Source organism: Carcharodon carcharias, chromosome 21 (assembly GCF_017639515.1).
Source record: "Carcharodon carcharias isolate sCarCar2 chromosome 21, sCarCar2.pri, whole genome shotgun sequence".
Taxonomy (NCBI): Eukaryota; Metazoa; Chordata; class Chondrichthyes; order Lamniformes; family Lamnidae; genus Carcharodon; species Carcharodon carcharias.
This window is the reverse complement of record NC_054487.1, coordinates 86,428,011-86,443,805: the sequence shown is the minus strand read 5'-3', so window position 1 is coordinate 86,443,805 and position 15,795 is coordinate 86,428,011. Positions and strand designations below refer to the sequence as shown.

Genomic DNA, 15,795 nt, shown 5'->3' with positions numbered 1-15,795 from the left:
ATGAATGCTTTAAAATTTTCAGAAAATTTTTTATTAAAGTTAATGCACATGTCCCAGCTCGTGTGACAGTTTCACATAAGGGGACATGTCATAAAATTTTTTTCAACACTTTATTGAATTGGTAAAACTTAAAACTAATCTTCCTGAGGCAGCTTGGCGCACTCCTGACTCAGGCAACCGCTTGGATCACACAGGTAGCGCGTAGCGCTTCCAGGCACGCATCATGCTGGGCAGGCCTTAATCAGCCCGCCTGAGTAAAATGGCAGTGCCCAGCCGATCGAGGGCGCCAGTCGGCTGTACATCCGCCCGCGCCCAACCCCACACAGCTCCCCCGGTGAGGAGAAAATTCTCCCCCTAGAGTACTGGGCATAATTTTGGTCTCTTATTTAAGAAAGAATTATACAGGGCCTTGGTGAGACCACACCTGGAATATTGCTTGCAGTTTTGGTCTCCTTATCTGAGGAAGGATGTCCTTTCTATAGAGGGAGTGCAACGAAGATTTACCATACTGATTCCTGGGATGGCGGGACTGACACATGAGGAGAGATTGAGTCATTTAGGATTATATTCGCTGGAGTTCAGAAGAATGAGGGGGGATCTCATAGAAACCTATAAAATTCTAACAGGACTAGACAGGGTAGATGCAGGAAGGATGTTCCTGATGGTGGGGGAGTCCAGAACCATGGGTCACAGTCTGAGGATACAGGGTAGACCATTTAGTGATGAGATGAGGAGAAATTTCTTCACCCAGAGAGTGGTGAGCCTGTGGAATTTAGTCCCACAGAAAGTAGCTGAGGCCAAAACATTGTATATTTTCAAAAAGAGTTAGATATAACTCTTGGGGCAAGAGGGATCAAAGGATATGGTGAATAAGCGGGAGCAGGCTATTGAGCTGGATGATCAGCCATGATCATAATGAATGGCGGTGCAGGCTCGAAGGGCCGAATGGCCTCCTCCTGCTCCTAGTTTCTATGTTTCTATGGATATAATTGCATTAGCAGCAGTTCAGAGAAGGTTCACTCAACTGATTCCTGGAATGAGGGGATTATCTTATGAGGAAATGTTGAACAGTTGTACCTTGGAGTTGAGAAGAATAAGAGGTAAGATACAAGATCCTAAGGGGACTTGACAGGGTGGATGCTGAAAGGATGTTTCTCCTTGTGGGAGAGACTAGAACTAGGGGACACAGTTTAAAAATAAGGGTCTCCCTTTTAAGACAGGGATGAGGAGAATTTTCTTCTCTCTGATGGTCATGAGTTTGTGGATCTCTGTTCTCCAGAGTGTGATGGGGGCAAGGTCATTGAATATTTTAAAGCTGAGTTAGATAGATTATTGATTGACAAGGGAGTCAAAGGCCATGGGGGTAGGAAGCAAAGTGGATATGAGGCCACAATTAGATCAGCCAAGATTTTACTGAATGGCAGAGCAGGCTCAAGGGGCCAAATGGCTTAGTCCTGCTCCTAATTCATAATTTGTATGATCGGTGGTTGTGGGATTGGAGGACGTTACGAAATAGAGAGGGAAAGATTCCGATGGTTCCTATCAGGAATTCTTCAGCTTTGCTCACCGGGATTTTCCGCCTATAACTCATAAAATCTACTCCAATAATGGCTGTTTTCGACTCACCATGTGTAAGGTTGATTGAGAATAGTTGTCTCAGCGGGATCCTGCTGTGTACAGATTGGCTGCTGATTTTGCCTAGATATAAACTGACAAAAATAATCCATTGGAGGTAAAGTGCTTCAGTACATCATGAAAACAGAACATTGCCCTTTTAAAAAAAAGCATAGCATTCAATGCAGTGAATACACAGCCTGCTAGTCAAGCTAATTAACCCGTCACTTTAGAAAGATGGCCCTAGAAATAGAGGCCAGCAGCTTTTGATGACTTGAGTATGAGAAAAATGTTGCACAAATGCAGGTTACATAGAATTACATAGAACATATAGCACAGGAACAGACCATAAGATCATAAGAAATAGATGCAGGAGTACACCATTTGACCCCTCGAGCCTGCTCCACCATTCAATAAGATCATGGCTGATCTGTTTGCGGCCTTAACTCCACTTCCCTGCCTGTCCCTCATAACCCATGCCAAACAAAAATATGTCTAACTCAGTGTCGAGTATATTTAATGACCCATCCTCCACTGCTTTCTGAGGAAGAGAATTCCAAAGGTTCCTGACCCGCCGAGAGAAGAAATTCCTCCTCATCTCCATCTTAAATGGGAGACCCCTTATTTTTAAACTGCACCCTCGAGTTCCATATTCCCCCACAAGGGGCAATATCCTCTCAGCATCCACCCCAAGTCTCCTCAGAATCTTAAATGTTTCACTAAGATCACCTCCTATTCTTCTAAACGCCAATGAGAACCTTTCCTCATAAGACAACCACTTGAGCCCAACAGGTCCATGTTAATGTTTATGTTCCACACGAGTCTCCTCCCACCTGTCTTCATCTCACCTTATCAGCATATCCTTCTATTCATTTCTCCATCATGTGTTTATCTAGCTTCTCCTTAAATACCTCTATGCTATTCATCTCAACTACTCCCTATAGAAACATAGAAAATAGGAGAAGGAGTAGGCCATTCGGCCCTTCAAGCCTGCTCCGCTATTCAATATGATCATAGCTGATCCTTTATCTCAATGTCATATTCCTGTAGTCTCCCCATACCCATTGATGCCCTTAGAGTTCAGAAATCTATCTATTTGCTTCTTAAATATACTCAGTGACTTGGCCTCCAAAGCCTTCTGTGGTAGAGAATTCCACAGGTTCACCACTCTCTGAGTGAAGCGGTTTCTGCTCATCTCAGTTCTAAATGGTCTACCCCATATCCTCAGACTGTGACCCCTTGTTCTAGATCTCCCCAGCCAGAGGAAATAAGATCCCTGCATCCAGTCTATCCAGCCCTGTCAGAATTTTATATGTTTCAATGAGATCTCCTGTCATTTTTCTAAACTCCAGTGAATACAGGCCTAATCGGCCCAATATTTCCTCAAACGACAATCCTGCCATCACAGAAAACAGTCTGGTGAATTTTTGCAGTATTCCCTGTTTGGCAAGTATATCATTTCTGAGGTAAGGAGACCAAAACTGAACACAATACTCCAGGTGTGGTCTCACCAAGGCCCTGTACAGCTGCAGTAAGACATCCTTGCTCCTGTACTCAAGTCCTCTCGCAATAAAGGCCAACATACCATTTGCTTTCTCAACTGCTTGTTGCACCTGCATGTTTGCTTTCAGTGATTGGTGTACAAGGACACCCAGGCCCCTTTGTACATCAACATTTCCCAATCTATCACCATTTAAATAATACTCTGCCATTCTGTTTTCCTACCAAAGTGGATGACTTCACACTTACCCACATTACACTGCCTCTGCCATGTATTTACCCACTCACTCAGCCTGTCTAAATTACCTGGAACCCTTCTCATCGTTCACATTGTCACCAAGTTTCATGTCGGCAGCAAACTTGGAAATATTGCATTTGGCTCCCTCATCCAAATCATTGATATCTATTGTGAATAACTGGGGCTCAAGCACTGATCCCTGCAGTACTCCACTAGTCACCGCCTGCCACTCTGAAAAAGACCCACTTATTCCTACTCTCTGTTTCCTGTCTGCTAACCAATTCTCAATCCATGCCAATATATTACCCTAATGCCATATGCTTTAATTTTATACATTAACCTCTAATGTGGATCTTTATCAAAAGATTTCTGAAAATCCAAACACACCACATCCAACAGTTCTCCCCTTATCTATTCTGCTAGTTACGCCCTCAAAAAATTCCAGTAGGTTTGTCAAACATGATTTCCCTTTCATAAATCATCGTTGACATTATCTAATCTCATTTGACATTTTCTAAGTGTCCTGCGTATCCTTTATAATAGACTGTAGACTTTCCCTACTACTGATGTTAGGCTAACCGGTCTGTAATTTGTTGTTTTCTCCCTCCCTTCTTTTTTAAATAGTGGGGTTACATTTGCCACCGTCCAATCTGCCAGGACTGTTTTAGAATCTACAGAGTTTTGAAAGATGACAACCAACACATCCACTATTTCCAAGGCCACCCCCTTTAGTACCCTGGAATGTTGATTATCAACCCTTGGGGATTTATCAGCTTTCAGTCCCATTAATTTCTCCAGCACTAATGTTTTAGTAATATTAATTTCTTTCAATTCTTCCTTCTCGCTAGACCCTTTGTTCCCTAGCATTTCTGGGAAGTTTTTGTGTCTTCCTCCGTGAAGACAGAACTAAAGTAGCTGTTTAATTGCTCTGCCATTTCCTTGTTCTCTATTATAAATTCTCCCATTTCAGACTGTAAGGGACCTACATTTGTCTCCGCTAATCTTTTTTCTTTCTACATGCTTATAGAAACTTTTACAGTCTGCATTTATGTTCCTTGCAAATTTTCTCTCATACTCTATTTTTTCCCCTCTTAATCAATCTCTTGGTCCTCCTTTGCTGGATTCTAAATTCCAATCCTCAGACTTGCTACTTTTTCTAACCACTTTATATGCCTGCTGGTTGTGAGTTCCACAATCTCATCACTCTCTGGTAAAGATGTTTCTCCTGAATTCCCTATTGGAATTATTAATGGCTATCTTATATTTATGGCCATTATTTTGTTCTCCCACATTATTTTGTTGTTCCCCACAAGTGGAAATATTTTCTCCCTATCAACTCTTTTGTAATTTTAAAACCTTCTAAGAGGTCACCTCTCAACCATCTCTCTTCTAGAGAGAGGAAACTCAGCCTGTTCAGTCCTTCCTTTCAAAATTCTTACAGGACTCGACAGGGTAGATGCAGGAAGGATGTTTCCGCTGGCTTGTTGGGGGGGAGCGGGATCTAGAACTAGGGGACACGGTCTCAGAATAAGGTGCAGGCCATTTAGGACTGAGACGAGGAGGAATTTCTTTACTCAGAGGGTAATAAATCTTTGGAATTCTCTACCTGGAGGCTCAATCATTGAGTATGATCAAGACAGAAATCGATAGATTTCTGGATACTAATGACATTGGGGAATATGGGGATAGTGCAGGAAAATGGCATTAAAGTAGATGATCAGTTATGATCTACTCAAATGATGGAGCAGGCTTGAGGGGCTGAATGGCCTACATCTGATCCTATGTCCCTATGTTTCTATGTACCTTTATACTTAACTGGTACAATTTCTGAAGTCAGCTGAACAAATCACTGAATCCCCACTATCAATATCCTGGGGGTTACCATTGACTAGAGACTGAACTGGACCTGCCATATAAATATTGTGGCTCCAAGGGCCAGTCAGAGACTAGGAATCCTGTGAAGAGTAACTCAATTCCTGGCAGCAGTGTGTACCATCTACAAGGTGCGCTTCAGGAACTCACCAAGCCTCCTTGAACAGCACCTACCAAACCCATGACCACTACCACCTAGAAGGACAAGGACAGCAGACACATGGGAACACCACCACCTGGAAGTTCCCCTCCAAGCCTCTCACCATCCTGACTTGGAAATATATCACCGTTCCTTCACTATTGCTGGGTCAAAATCCTGGAACTCCCTCCCTAACAGCACTGTGGGTGTGCCTACACCACATGGACTGCAGCAATTCAAGAAGGCAGCTCACCACTACCTTCTCAGGGGCAATTAGGGATGGGCAATAAATTCTGGCCCAGCCAGCGAAGCCTACATCCAGCAAGTGAATTTAAAAAAAACTCTGCTGTTGCAACCTTGGGGCTGCTTATTCAAAATACACATTGCAGCATCAAAGTTCTGAGAAGGGAAATAACTTGAGTAAATATACCTTTTAGTTCCTCCCTGTGTCACGTAGACATCATCTGGCTGGACAAGCTCTTTCATTTTGTGCCAAATGTCATAAAAAGGACAGTTGGAAAATAATATTTTGAGAAGAAAGATTTTCAAGCAACCTATAGGATTTCTTGTCTAGTTTCCGCCTTTCCTGTCCCATTTCACTTTTCGTCACTTTATAGTTCAGGGAATGATGCAATTATTTGTACAGTGAGTTTGAACAGCTTGTTTGGCTCAGAAACATATTTTTATAGTCTGCACTGATCTCCACCCGCTTATCCTCCCACTTAACCTCCCACTCCCGCTCATCCTCCCACATCTCCTTTTGATCCTCGACAGTGCTTTATAAACAGACACCACGTGATGCAAGTCACAAGTGGCACTGGCAGTCAGGCCGATCGCTGGAGTCGACGTGCTGAATTCCAACCTTTTTCAAAGCAATTTCATCAACTTGGGTGCCAGACTTTCTGTTGTGATCCACAGCTGGGGCTCCTGACCAAACAACGGAGGGTTTGTCAAATGAGTCCTCGGTTAATACGATCAGGTTTTAAAACTGTGACCTTAAAGAGAAAGGTTAGTTGTATCAATGATAGCATCTGTTAAAGGCACAACATTTCAGGAAAGCGACCTGGTGTTCAACTGGTTCAAGAAAGCCAAAGCAACAAGTTTTGTATTGGACCCAAAGGTGTTGGGTTATTGCCTTTGGTGTTAGCAGAAAGCAGACAAGAACAAGTCAGCAGCTGATGAGTAATTTCTATAGCATCTTTCACAACCTCAGGATATCCCAAAGAGTTCACAGGCAACAAAGGATTTTTGAAGTGTATTCACTGTTCCAGGCCACACCTGGAGTATTGTGTACAGTTTTAGTCTCCTTATCTAAGGAAGGAAATACTTGCCCTAGGAGGAGTTCACCAGAAGTTCGCTAGCCTGGTTACTGGGATGAGGGGATTGTCCTATCAGGAGGGATTGAGTAGACTAGGCCTACATTCCATATGCCGGAATTTTTCCCTCATTAGGTGAACTCGGCGGCAGCGGGCTGGGGGTGGCTGGGAAGCCAACCGCCACCCGCGATCGGCTCTGCTCTGCGATTTCATGTGAGTGGGCCAATTAAGGCCCGCCCTGTATGGATCGCGAGCGGCAGCGGTGAGTGCTGCCTCTGTGGGCAGAGGGGAGGAGGGAGAGCGGGCCTAGCGCGCGGTTCATCTATGTGCATGGAAGAGCACTTCAATCTCCCTGAGGCTTGGAGCTGCCTTAGAGATATTGTAAAAAAACTAATAAAGACAATAAAAATTTAATAAAACATGTCCCCTCATGTGACTGTGCCACATGAGATGGGACATGCTTTTATTTTCAAAATAAAGTTTTTACTTAACGTGCTTTAGCTTTAGGAAACTTCATCCCGCTAAAAAATGTAAAGGCCGCTTGGCCTTTTCGCCTGCTCGACAACCATTGGGTTGGATGGGTGGGTGTAAAATTCCAGTTAATTACCTTGTTAATGGCCTTAATGGGCCTTTCAATTATTGGTGAGTACGCAGCTGACTCTGGCACGCGCCCATCAAATGAAATGTCGTGTCATATTACATTCGGACATGTTGGGCACGCACCCGTGCACCAAATGGAAAATTCTGACCATGGAGTTTAGAAAGATGAGAGGTGATCTTATCAAAACGCATATATTTTTTTAGGGGGTTCACAGGGTAGAATGCTGGGAGGATGTTTCCCCTGGTTGGGGAATCTAGACCATGGAGCCATAGTCTCTGGATAATGAGTCAACCATTTTGGCCTGAGAAATTTCTTCACTCAAAGGGTTGTGAATCTTTGGGATTCTCCACCCCAGAGAGCTGTGGATACTCAGGCACTCAGTATACACAAGACGGAGGCCGACAGATTTTTGGGTACAGTTCTAAGGAAGTTAAGGGATGTGGGAATAGTGCAGAAAAGTGGAGTTGAGATATTAGATTTGCTATGATCTTATTGAATGACAGAGTAGGCTCAAAGGGAAAATGACATTCTCCAGCTCCTATTTCTTATGTTCTAGCGCAGGAAATGTGGCAGCCAATTTGTGTACAGCAAGGTCCCAAAACAGCAATGTGATGATGACCAGATAATCTGGACTTTTAGTGATGTTGGTTAAGGGTAAATGTTGGCCAGTGAGCCAGGGAGAACTCCACTACTCTTCTTTGAAATAGTGGCCCTGGGATCTTCCTCCTCAGGGATCAGACAGGGCCTCATCCGAAAGATGGCACCTCTGACAGTGCAGCATCCACATGGAACTAGACTGGTTTTGTCAGCATGGGTTATGTGTGCAAGCCTCTGGGATGGGGTTTAAACACACAGCCACCTGACTCCAAGACAACAGCACCACCCACTTACTCATGGCTGAGACCAATCTGCTTGTTTTCTGTAGTACAAATTACAATGAACTGTATTGTCTCAATACTGAATGGGACACAGACATAAACAATAAGGTCAGCCAGCTAACCAATGTGTTTATCAATGGAAAACTGCACTTGTTAGCACAGAGAAGCAGAGCAGCTGAGAAGCAAAATGTCATGTTTGTTGTGTTAACTTACCATGATCGAGAATCACAATGCATGCTCACGTCAATGACCTTCCTCTATTGATTTGAGAATATTCAGGAGCAATAAACTAAATACTTCTCCACCCTCTGTAACCATTAGCTGATCCAAAACTAGTCCTGTGCCCCCACCATCCCCTAAACTACACTGGCCCCTGGTCAGGCATCACCTCAATTTTAAAATTCTCATCCTTGCTTTCGAATCCCTTCACAACCTCACCCCCCACAGTACCTGTGTAATCTTCTCCAGCCTTACAACCCTCAGTGCCCAGGGGTTAAATACCATTGAAGACAGCGATTGTCAGGTTTATGGTACTAAGGGACTCAAGGGATATCGGGGGTAGGTGCGGGAAAGTAGTGTTGAGGTGGAAAATCAACCATGAACTTATTGAATGGCAGAGCAGGCTAGAAGGACTGAATGGCCTATTCCATCTCTGATTTCTCATTTTCTTTTGTTCTATATAAATGCCAGTTGCTTCTGATTAACGCTTTTGGCTAGATTTGCTCCATTTAGAGACCCCAGCACAGAGCCTGTTGTATAACATAGGACAAGGTTGTGGCAAAGTGGAATTGTCACTGGGCTAGTATTCCAGAAACCCCGGGTAATGTTCTCAGGACTTAGGTTCAAGTCCCACCATGGCAGGTGGTGAAGTTTAAATAGAATTCAATAAAAACCTGGAATTAAAAGTCTAATGATAACCATTGCCAATTATTGTAGAAAGCCATCTGGTTCACTAATGCCCTGCCGGGAAGGAAATCTGCTGTCCTTACCCTGGTCTGGCCTACATATGACTCCAGACCCACAGCAATAAAGTTGACTCTTAAATGCCCCCTAAACAAGGGCAGTTAGGGATGGGCAATAAATACTGGCCTAGCCAGTGATGTCCACACCCCCATAATCAAATAAAAAACACAGAATGTTTACCCAACTCATTTTTGTTAACTTTCAACTGCTAGTTAACCTCCTTCCTTTTATCTTTTGCAGTGACTCACCAAGTAAGTACAAGCTGCTTGATTGTATACAGTATAGACCCTATTGATACCCAGTATTGGTGATCGATCTAATCTGTGTAGAGAGAGGCTTTCAATTTTTAGTTCTATCTTTCGATAGAAGAACCATGCTCTTTTATACACCTTACAATGCCTACATCAAAGGCACATGTCACAAATAAGACTTATTGCGCATTTGTTCCTGAATCATTTGAAATCTGTCTACTTACATAAACAGTTGTAGTTGGTTACTTCAAAGATACCTTTCTCAAACAAGGCTTCCTGATTTAACTAATCTCAAATCCTTTGAAGAGGCGGCTTTATCAACCATTACCTTTTCATACAATAGTTTGTGGTTTTCTCTACCTGTAGTTATTACAATTGTTTATGTTCCAGTCACTTTTTTTCTTGCACAAACATTTTTCATAGATATTACTCACACAGCCTGGGCAGGAAACATGCTGTTTCTTTTGAAAGTATTGTCATTCCAAGACACGAGGAAGTTCAATGATTAGCCTGTAATCCTTCCAGATGTCCAACTTACAACTCTCCAACACAAAAGCAAAACACAGGTGCTGGAAATCTGAAATAGAAACAGAAAATGCTGGAAATACTCAACAGGTCAGGCAGTGTCTGTGGAGAGAGAAACAGAGTTAACATTTCAGGTCGTGACCTTTCATCAGAATCCAGTTTCCTTACAATCCCTAGAAAAGCATTTGAGCGAGAAGGGAATAGATGGTTCCAATGGCAGATTTAGATGAGGAAAGATGGGAGAAGGCTCAAGTGGAGGATAAACACCAGCAGGGACTTGTTGGTTTCTGTGCCAGACACCCATGTAATCCTATCAGCACTGAAGCAGTACACACGGCCTCATCATTGTGGGAGGGGGTGAGAGGCTTGTCCTGAAACCATCTGCCCCCTAGTGACACCTGTACTTCTCCTCTCCACAGGAGCTGCAGGAAGGATGTAAATGCGTTCGAAGCAGTTCAGAAAAGGCTTACTAGACTAATACCAGGAATGGATGAGTTGTCTTATGAGGAAAGGCTGGACAGAGTAGACTTATAGCCACTGGAGTTTAGAAGAGTGAGAGGTGACTTGATTGCAACATAAAAGACCCTGAGGGGTCTCGACGGGGTGGATGTGGAGAGGAGGTTTCCTCTTGTGGAAGAATCTAAAACTAGGGATCACTGTTTAAAAATAAAGGTTTGCCCATTTTAAACAGAGATGAGGCAAATGTTTTCACTCAGGGGCATCATGAGTCTTTGGAACTCTTTTCCTGAAAAGGCGGTGGAATATTTTGAAGGCGGGGTAGATAGATTCTTGGTAAGCAAGGGGGTGATAGATTATCGGAGGTTGGTGGGATGCAGATTTTAGGTTACTATCAGATTAGCCATGATCTTATTAAATGGTGGAGCAGGTTCGAGGGGCAGAATGGCCTACTCTTGCTCCTTGTTTGTATGTTCGTATGAACCCCTTATTATTTAGTTACTTTTTAAAAAAGCTATTTTCCAGGTGCAGAACCCAATTCTTCAATAACGTTGTAATCAACTTGTACTTTTTAAATAACCCAAAGTTTAGACATGACTCAAAGTATGTCTGGATGGAGGGAGCAGTGAGTGCTCCAATGAGATCTTGTCTAATTTAATCTTGAATGCTTACTGGTTCTATCCTAACCTTCAACCCTGGAAGTGAATCACATAGCCTAGCAACTCTCTGTGAAGACATTTCTCCCGCTCTCTGTTCTAAATCTCTGGCATTCACTCTTCTGTCTCTGACCCCTTGTTGTTGACTCTTCAATCACTGGAAACAGCTTGCTTCATGTCCTATCATAATTTTTAAGGAAGTTTTTTTATCACATCCCCCATTGTTTTAACAAAAAAAAAGGCCCCAACTTTTCAATCTTTCTTGATGATTGCAGACTAGTGATTCTACACTGTACCCTTTGCAAGGCCTCAATATCCTTTTCTATTGTATGGATTCCAATGCTGCATATGGCCCTCTAACTGAGGTCTTATTAAGATAGTGGCAGGCTGTAAATATTCCCCACTTGCTTGTACCAATATTCTCGCTGGGTACCTGATTGAAGTGGGTTATTGGGTAGCCTCCTGTAGCTGTGTTCCCCTTCTGATTCCCATCTCTGTTACATGTCCTGTTTTCATATGAGAAGCCCACAGCCGCCTCAGGCCCCGAGTTGTATAACAGTGATGTATAAAGTACATTAAACGTTCAGACATGAAGCTGACCAAACAGAATTTCTACCCTTGTGTGCTCTTGAGATCAAACGCTACCACAGGGAAAGTTGCAACTCTGAATTCAATAAAAGGAATGGCAGCAAACCAAAGTGATCATAACAGCTGTTGTTTCCAATTCATTCATGGTGTGTGGATGTCGCTGGCAAGGGCAGCATTTATTGGCATTTATACCATCCCCAATTGCCCTTCAGAAGGTGGTGATGAGCTGCCTTCTTGAACCGCTGCAGTCCATGTGGCGTAGGTACACCCATAGCGCTGTTCCTGATCACAGGTACACCCACAGCGCTGTTCCTGATTACAGGTACACCCACAGTGCTGTTCCTGATCACAGGTACACCCACAGCTCTGTTCCTGATCACAGGTACACCCACAGCGCTGTTCCTGATCACAGGTACACCCACAGCGCTGTTCCTGATCACAGGTACACCCACAGCGCTGTTCCTGATCACAGGTACACCCAAAGCTCTGTTCCTGATCACAGGTACACCCACAGCGCTGTTCCTGATCACAGGTACACCCACAGCGCTGTTCCTGATCACAGGTACACCCACAGCGCTGTTCCTGATCACAGGTACACCCACAGCGCTGTTCCTATTTTCCTTTCAGGCAGCTTGATGCAACAGGATGCATTACTGCCCCTCCACATGCCCCCACCCCCTGCCATCCCCCCCAACAGGGCAGTTAAAAGGAACCATCTTGGTGTGGGATTGGAGTCACAAACTGACATAGACTGGGTAAGGACAGCAGGTTTCCTTCATACTTCATACTTCCAGATTCTTTCCTTCTCACAAATGGAATTCAAATTCTCACATTGTCATGTTGGGATTTCAACTCATGTTCTCTAGATTATTAATCCAACAAAATAGCCACGATGGTATTGCGCCCAGTACTTGACATAATAGAGCTTGACACTTTCCAAAAGACATTTGAAATGGTGTCATATAAAAGGTATAAATGTAAGGTATAAAACATAAGAGCTCAAGGTATGAGGGGTAATATACTGGCATGGATAAAGGATTGGCTAGCAAACAGGAAAGAGAGCGAGTTGGGATAAATGGGTCATTTATGGCAAACTGTAACTTGTGGAGTGCCTCAAGGATCAGTGCTGAGGCCTCTGCTATTTACTAATTTATACTAATGGCTTGCATGAAGGGACCAAGTGTATTTCTGCCAAACTTGCTGACAATACAAAAATAGGTAGGAAAGCAATTTGCAAGGAGGATACAAATGGTGGAATCATCTACTCCCATTTGTGGCAGGCGTCATAGCAGGGAGGAGCAGAAAACATTGGGAGATCGCAAAAATCGGTTTCACGTTGTCGTGAAACCAGTTTGCAATTACCTGGTAAGCTGCACCTCACTCAGGGCTTCGAGGTTTGTTTGCCTACCTTGCTTCAGGCAGCACTCACAGTCTCAGCGCCAGGATTCACAGACAGCATCACATCACTTTTAGGGAGGCTCACGGGCAGGTCTCTACCTACCAGGCCAGCCACTAGGCTGGGATGGCTGTTCAATGGCTGCAGGGTGAGGGCTGTACTGGGGAAGGGGGGTATCCCAGGGTGTGTGTGGGTGCCACATGTTGATCTGTGCAAGTGGCCTCAAGATGGTGAGGGCTGAGGAGGCAGTCTCCAGAGGAGACGAGGCCAGATGGAGATGTGAGGGTGAGTGTGAGAGAGTGAGTGGTGATGTCCCTTGAGCTGGCAGTGAGTGAGATGCCAGTGAATATGTGATGGGTTTGTGAGTGGGTGGGTTTAGAGGGATGAGATGGTTGCCTTACCCTGGCTGCACAGATGAGATCATTCATCCTCTATCTGCACTGGAAGGCCAACCTCTTCTGTGCAGCATTGGCACTGACCACCTCTGCCACTGCCTCCCAAGCCGGAGTGGTAAAATCGCTGGTCCTCCGGGGCCAGGGTGGGGGTAGAGGATATTATGGAGGGCCTTCAAAAGACATTCCAGTGACGGATCACTGAACTCTTCTTGGCTTCACTGGAGCAGTCCTGGGCTGAGGGCACTGAGAACTGTGTGGGTGGCTGCAGTTTAGATATGATACCCGGAGTGAGGAAGCGGTGAGAGTAACGGTGTGGCGGGCGATTCAGAGGCCGCCCACCAGCGAGACAGCGTGTTTCCTGTGGCTGCATAATTAATGAGACGGGAAGCAGACAATACGTCGTGAAAACCTGCCATTGCAGCCGGCAGGTAAAAGTTGTTTATCACGCCCACTACCACACCTAGTGCAATTCTGAGACAATTCTGCCTAAAGAGCCTGCAAAGGGATATAGATAGGTTAAGTGAGTGGGAAAAATTTGGCAGATGGAGTATAATGTGGGAAAATATGAACTTGTTCAATTTGGCAGGAAGAATAAAAAGCAGAATATTATTTAAATAGAGAGAGACTGCACAATGTTGTGGTACAGAGGGATCTGGGTGTCCTGGTACATGAATCACAAAAGGTTAGTATGCAGGTAGGACAAATAATTAGGAAGGTAATTGGAATGTTGGCCTTTAAAATATGGGAAGTCTAGATACAACTGTACAGGGCATAGGTAAGACTGCACCTAGAGTACTGTATACAGTTTTAGTCTCCTTACTTAAGGACATACTTGCATTGGAAGCAATTCAGAGAAGGTTCACTAGGCCAATTCCTGGGATGAAGGAGTTGTTTTATGAGGAAAGATTGAGCAGGTTGAACCTATACTCACTGGAGTTTAGAAGAATGAGAGGTGATCTTATTGAAACGTATGAGATTCTGAGGAGACTTGATCAGGTGGATGCTGAAAGGATGTTTCCCCTCATCAGGGGAATCTAGAACTAGGGGGCACAGTTTAAAATAAGAGACTCCCATTTAGAATTAAGATGAGGAGGAATATCTTCTCTCAGAGGATTGTTAGTCTTTGGAATTCTCTTCCACAGAGAGCAGTGGAGGTTGGGTCATTGAATTCATTCAAGGCTGAGTTAGATAGATTTTTGATAGACAAGGGAGTGGAGGGTAATTGGGGCAGACAGGAAAATTGAGTTAAGGCTACAACCAGATCAGCCATGATCTTATTTAGTTCGGTGCTGAGGAAGTGCTCTATTGTCGAAACTGCTGTCTTTTGGATGAGCCATTAAACTGAGGCCCCATCTGCCAACTCAAGTGGATGTAAAAGATTCCATGATGTTATTGGAAGAAGAGCAGGGGAGTTCTCCCCATTGTCTTGGACCAATATTTATCCCTCAAATTACATCACTAAAAGCAGATTATCTGGTCATTATCACATTGCTGTGTGAGGGATCCTGCTGTGCATAAATTGGCTGCCATATTTCTGACATTCCAAAGTACTTTGGAAAATATTGGGTGTATGGAAGGTGCTGTAGGAATGCAACAGGTTTCCTGCAATAAATTTAAAAACAGCAGTTTCCTAAAAGAAAGCACAAATTTATTTTCTTTTGACTTTGGCAGGAGAAAGGTATGAATCTCACTCACATTGAATCCAGGCCTTCCCGCTTCAAGAGAGGAGAGTATGAGTTCTTTATCGACCTGGACTGTAAAGACATGGTCAGCCTCGAGGAGATCCTCCTCGGTTTACGACAAGAAATCAGCGGCACTGTTCATGAACTTTCACGGGACAAGATAAAGGACACAGGTACCTGAGTCTTATTCTCTCTCGATTATTAAACGAGGTCAGTGCAGTTAGGGATCATGGGAAACTGCTGTGTGAGGATGGGGGAATGTAGGATGGGGGGATTTGTACAGGATGAAGGTAGTTGAATAGGATGTCCAGGTTGTGTGTGAGGGATCATGTATGCGGAATGGAGGATTGTGTGTGGGTATGGGGGGAGTGTGTGTGGGTATGGGGGGAGAGTATGTAGGTATGTGGGGAGATTGTGTGTGGGTATGGGGGGAGTGTGTGTGGGTATGGGGGGAGTGTGTGTATGTATGTGGGGTGATTGTGTGTGGGTATGGGGGGAGTGTGTGTGGGTATGGGGGGAGTGTGTGTGGGTATGGGGTGATTGTGTGTGGGTATGGGGGGAGTGTGTGTGGGTATGGGGGGAGTGTGTGTGTCATTGAATAACACACTATCAAGATCCTGGGAGTCGCCATTGACAAGAAACAGAACTGGACTAGCCATATAAATACTGTGGCTAAAAGAGCAGGTCAGAGGCTAGGAATTCTGCACAGAGTAACTCTGCTCCTG

General features: G+C 44.2%; 1 protein-coding gene across 1 annotated transcript in view; it reads left to right on the top strand.

Moving 5' to 3' along the window:
- pah (phenylalanine hydroxylase) overlaps window positions 1-15,795 on the top strand; it is an 85,598-nt gene that overhangs the window by 23,194 nt on the left and 46,609 nt on the right. Inside the window, exon 3 of the mRNA XM_041215960.1 lies at window positions 15,060-15,243. Coding sequence (XP_041071894.1) covers window positions 15,060-15,243 — 184 coding nt within the window. The remainder of the gene's footprint in view (window positions 1-15,059; window positions 15,244-15,795) is intronic.